At 37.9% G+C, this 5,706-nt stretch overlaps 1 protein-coding gene across 1 annotated transcript; it reads right to left on the reverse strand.

The window, feature by feature from the left end:
• Window positions 1-3,826: 3,826 nt before the first annotated feature.
• On the reverse strand, window positions 3,827-4,768 carry LOC132494345 (olfactory receptor 5AK2-like). The gene has a single exon (XM_060105390.1). The coding sequence runs from the start codon at window positions 4,766-4,768 to the stop codon at window positions 3,827-3,829; it is 942 nt and encodes a 313-aa protein (XP_059961373.1).
• Between the last annotated feature and the right edge of the window lie 938 nt (window positions 4,769-5,706).

Consider the following 5,706-nt stretch of genomic DNA (forward strand, 5'->3'; position numbering starts at 1 on the left):
CTTGGAACTGCCATTTAATAGGTATGTGATTTAGGGCAAGAAATGTAAGTTCCCTCAACCTCAGTTTAATCTTTGATAAAATGAGATGGAAAAAATTTACCTTAAACACACAGGAGTCTATGCATGATTTTTTATAGCAAAAATTTGGCAATAGACAGGGTGATACTAAAACAAATCAGAGTTAATCTATAGTTTGTATTTCTGTGAAACACCTAATAAGAATGAGAGAGACCTATATGTATTCTTAGGAAAAATGTTAACAACATACTGTTAAGTGAGTAAAGCAGAAAAACAAGTGGAGTGTGAACAGAATTTTAATTAAAAAATTATGTGTGTGTGTGTATGTGTGTGTGTTTATGTGAAGAAAACACCATCTGCAGGGATATATGAGCAATTTAAGTAGGAAGTAGGAATAAGAAAAATAGGGAATCTCTCTTTTTTTAAAACTTTAAAAAGAGTTGTATTTAAAAAATAATGGACACATATTAATTTCTTTTTGCAATAAAAATGAGTAACAAGAGAAACAAAGTTCAAGAGAGATAATAGATGCACCTGGTGCAATTCACACCATCAACGTCCAGTAGCCAACAAGCACCAGGAGCACATATGTAGTCAAGTAAAGTTAGGCTTATTTCATAATAAGGAAGCACACATCCCAGAGCTGGACCAGAGTGTTGGATAAGAGGAGATTGGGAAGGCCTCTTGTAGGATTTAGGCTTGTGCTGGGTGATTCTAAGAAGGATTTAGGAAGTGGAGGTGAGTTCTCTTTTGAGTGTTTTTAGGAATTCGGTGGTTGAATATTTTGGTAATTTATACCTAAGAGATGAGAAAGCTAAAGGGGGTAAAGGAGGAGTATTTACTCATTTTAGTTGGAAGAGGGGAATGTTTAGCTATTTTTCTTGTTGCTAAGAGTACTTGTCCCTGTTTTATTTCAGACAAACTCACAGAGTGGCCTTTTTTTCTGTCTTGGCCCATCTCAGTCATGGAGTGGCCTTGTCTATTTATTGCTCATATTCTGTAAGGGTTGTTTATTTTCAGTTGGGAACATTATAGCTAATATATCAGCTATCGTCTCCAGGGCCATTTTATGATTTCTCCATACCATCAATAATTTCCTCTCTCCATTTATAGTTTATTTTGCTGATGATGACTTTACCCAATCTTAGAGTTAATTATGCTGGCATATTGGCTCTAATCCTATAGATTTTACTGTGGTCCTCATATTCCAGAATAATGCACAGCTAAATAAGAAAAAGTGTAATTTGCTTTATTCACAGCGCTTTTGTCTTTAGATTTTCTTCCCAGGCTAGTAGGCTGATTGCCCACCAAATGAATTCTCCCTAGACGGAGCTCATAGCTGAAGCCTATGGGATTACTACCTGTTCCCTTGAGTGTTTGTGACTATAGGCGCTGAGACAGGATCAAAGGAAACAACCTGTATTAGTTAGTTTTCTGCTGCAGGAGAGAGGAGCTTCCCAGAGGGGAAAGTTTTCATGTTGTAAATCTTAAGAGACTTCTTATTTGCTGTGTGTGTGTGTGTGTGTGTGTGCATGTGATGAGATTGTTTTTGTAATATGTCACACCCATGTTGAAATAGTCCTTGTTAGTACTCATTACTTTTAACATTTACCTAGAGTTTAAGAGTGCCAGGCACTATGATTTCTATGCATTATCTTATCTGTTCCTAACAAACAAGCAAAAAAACACATTGAAAAGTCTCATGATATATGTATTATTATGAGAAACAAGGTTTGAAAGCTCAATTAGCTTCGAGGAAGACACTTCTGGGGAGTAGCAGGGGTGGGATATAAACCACATTGCAAAAGATTCTAAATCCTGTGCACTTAAAAACTACTTTCTAGTGGAGCATGCGATCAAAGCAACATTCTACGTATGCAGATATTTAAATATATTGGGCTCCATCTAATATTACTGAATCAATATCTCCAGGACTGGGGTATAGTAATTTACACGTTAAAAAACATTCCCTGGTCAGTTGAATGCTGTTGTCCACAGATTGATATTAAGAGACAAGTGTAGGCTACATACTCACATAACTTCCAGTTAGAAAGCTGTCCATATTATTGTTTTTTATCATCATTCATCCACCCATCCATTCATTCAATATTTACAGAATATCTAATATGTCTAAGGCTCTATACCAGATGTTAAAAGGTCATAGAAAGAAAGCGTATTTCAATTGCCTTATAGATGATAGTGAAGGTCTTATATGTAAATAAATAATTTAGATAGGAAGTGATAAATAATAAATAATATTTATTGATACAAGTGAAGTGCTGTGGGTATTCAGTGGAAGAAGAAATTACTTCCCAGGGCAGAAAGTTGACAGGAAACAGTGTTGACCTGGGAAAACTTCAGAGAGAGACTGACTCTTGAATTGGTAGTAAGATTTGGGCATACGGCAATATTTTGTTTCACAAGGTGCATGTACTGAATAACTGTATATGGCTTTCTGGCTTCGAAGAAGTAAGCGGCCATGTTATGAGAGGGCTTATGAAGAGGGCCTTGTGCCAAAGAACTGTGGATAGTCTCTAAGAGCTGTGAGTGGTCCCTGGCTGACGGCCAGGAAGAAGGTAGGAATCTGTCTTAAATGGCAAGGAGATGAATTCCATCAATAAATGAGTGAGCCTGGAAGCAGATCCATCCCCAGTTGGGCCTCCAGATGAGTTCCCAGTTCTGGCTGACACCTTGATTGTACCATCTCAGAGGATGCAGTTAAGTGATGTGCAGATTTCTGACCATAAAACTATAACAATTGTGTGTTTTTTTGTTTTTAAAGAAGATGTTGGGGGTAGGAGTTTATTAACTTATTTATTTATTTTTGCTGTGTTGGGTCTTCATTTCTGTGCGAGGGCTTTCTCTAGTTGTGGCAAGCGGGGCCACTCTTCATCACGGTGCGCGGGCCTCTCACTATCACGGCCTCTCTTGTGGCAGAGCACAGGCTCCAGATGCGCAGGCTCAGTAGTTGTGGCTCACGGGCCTAGTTGCTCCACGCCATGTGGGATCCTCCCAGACCAGGGCTCGAACCCGTGTCCCCTGCATTAGCAGGCAGATTCTCAAACACTGCGCCACCAGGGAAGCCCAATTGTGTGTTTTTTAAGCCCTTAAATTTATGGAAATTTGTTATGCAGCAATAAAAACAATTTGGAATTACTATAATACAGATTTATTTCCCTATTGAGGAATAGTTACTTTCTTGGCCTTGTTTTTCAAAACAATGCTACAATAAACATCCTTACATATATGTTCTTACAGATTAAAACTTTTATTTCCATAGATCCATTTGCGAGGCTGAAATTCTGGATGGAATATTCTTCTTTTAAAAGATATTGCCAGATTCCTTCTGAAGTAAGGTAACACTTCAATTATCTATTAGCAAATGTGAGAGCATCCTTTCCCTTACATCATAGCAATTAATAGGCATTATCATTCTTTTTCAATTTTTGCCAGTCATATTGGCAGTTATCTCATTGTTACTTTAATTTTCAGCTCCATATTAATAGATTGAGCAACCTTTCCTATGTTGTTTGGCTCTTCGTTTTGATTTTGATTTTTTTACATCTTTATTGGAGTATAATTGCCTTACAATGGTGTGTTAGTCTCTGCTTTATAACAAAGTGAATCAGCTATACACATACATATATCCCCATATCCCTTCCTGCTTGCATCTCCCTCCTACCCTCCCTATCCCACCCTTCTAGGTGGTCACAAAGCACCGAGCTGATCTCCCTGTGCTATGCATGTTTTGATTTCTTAAACATTGGCACTGTTAGTCTGGTTGTTTACAAGCATAGAGAACTAGAAATCAAGGATCAAACTTGAAGTACTTTTTTCCAACCCCTTTTAGGGCTTCTCTCACATCTTGGTTTCTCAGGCTGTAGATGAGGGGGTTTAACATGGGGATCATGATGCCATAAAACACAGAAGCCATTTTTTCTTGCTCTTGAGACTCTGTGGCGCGATGGTGCAGATATATGTAAGACAGAGTCCCATAGAAAATGGTGATGGCTCTCAGGTGGGAGGCACGCGTGGAGAAGGCTTTTCTCCTCCCTGCAGCAGGAGAGATCTTCAACATGGCAGCCAGGATAAACATGCAGGAAAAGATGACGACCGACACGGTGAACGTCAAGTTAAGCTCCACAAAGGCTGCTAGTAGCATGACATTGAAGTAAATTCTGGAGCATGAGAGGGCCAGAATTGGGGGTTCAACACAGAAAAAGTGGTTAATTTTACTGGATTTACAAAAGTTCAGTGAGAAAGTAAAACTTACATTTACAGAAGCATTTAAGAAACCCATGATGTATGAACCAACTAAGGGTTGAATGCAGACTCTCTGGGACTTAACAGTTCCATAGCGAAGTGGGTTACAGATGGCCACATAATGGTCCACTGCCATAGCAGCCAGGATGTAGCAGTCACTTGTTACAAAAGTACCATAGACAAGTAATTGCACCATACATCCTATGAATGAGATGGATTTTTTTGTGCTCATCAAATTCTCCAACATCTTGGGAGTAACAGCAGAGGCATAACAGAGGTCAACAAAAGCCAGGTTTTGGAGGAAAAAGTACGTGGGGGTGTGAAGGGAAGAATCAGTCTTGATAAGTAGGATCATGCCAATGCTACCCACTAGGTTGGCCACAAAGATCACTAGAAATACTATGAAGAAGACATGCCAAGTCTTGCGTTGACCAGCGAATCCCAGGAGAATGAATTCAGTCACTTCACTGCCATTGTTTTGTTCCATGGCTGGCAAAGATTAAATATCAGCTGAAAAGGTGCAAAGAAAGAAAAGCAGAGAAACTAAGACTATTGTGATCCTTTAAATAATTCTGGAATTGGAACTGTTATAATATTTAAGTTCAGAGTTAAGTCAGAGAATAATTTCCATGGCATAATTGACTTACATTTTTAAAGGCTGAACCTTGACATCTGATATAGATATTTTCATCTATAGTTTGGGATGTTGTCATGGACCAAACGGCATCTGTGTTCTCAGGGTGCAGAGTGATGGGTATTTCATAAGTATGTCAATTCAGGAACAAATAAGATATACATAAAGAAATACTTTAATTATGCTTTCTTTTATGCTCTCTATATTTTAATTAGAAATTCCAATTTGCTTAAATACTAATCATTGTATTTAAAATCTTGACATATCCATAGAGTTCTATATGATCTTGTTTACACTTATCTCCATATTTTCATTTTATCATTTTCCCTTCCTTAGTAGTTCTTCTCTGCCATGATGGTCTCATAAAATTGTAGAGTCCCTTATGGAAGTGTTTATCAAAGTATTTATGGTAAAGCATAATTTTCTTTATAAAATTTCCAATCTGTTGTGGCCCCATATTTTTGTAAAAAACAATAAAAAGTTCTCAGCATTGTCAAAATTTTGTGATAGTTTAAATGCTCAATCTCACTTTCTGTAGTTATCTCATCAGAGTAGAAACAAAGAGTTCAAGGACTGGTGCTGGACCATGGACCACACATTGAGTAGCACTGTTCTATGGTGTCCATCCATCATAATTTACCTATGAGCTTTCCTAGTGATAGATAGCAGATTGCCTACAACTTGTCTCCACTACAAATAACTCAGAGTGAAATTTTTTGTAGGGTGTATTCCTAGGGACAATTTTTTTGAGTCTGGAGGTATGCACATAATTAACTTGACCAAGGTTTTCG

Source organism: Mesoplodon densirostris, chromosome 7 (assembly GCF_025265405.1).
Source record: "Mesoplodon densirostris isolate mMesDen1 chromosome 7, mMesDen1 primary haplotype, whole genome shotgun sequence".
Taxonomy (NCBI): Eukaryota; Metazoa; Chordata; class Mammalia; order Artiodactyla; family Ziphiidae; genus Mesoplodon; species Mesoplodon densirostris.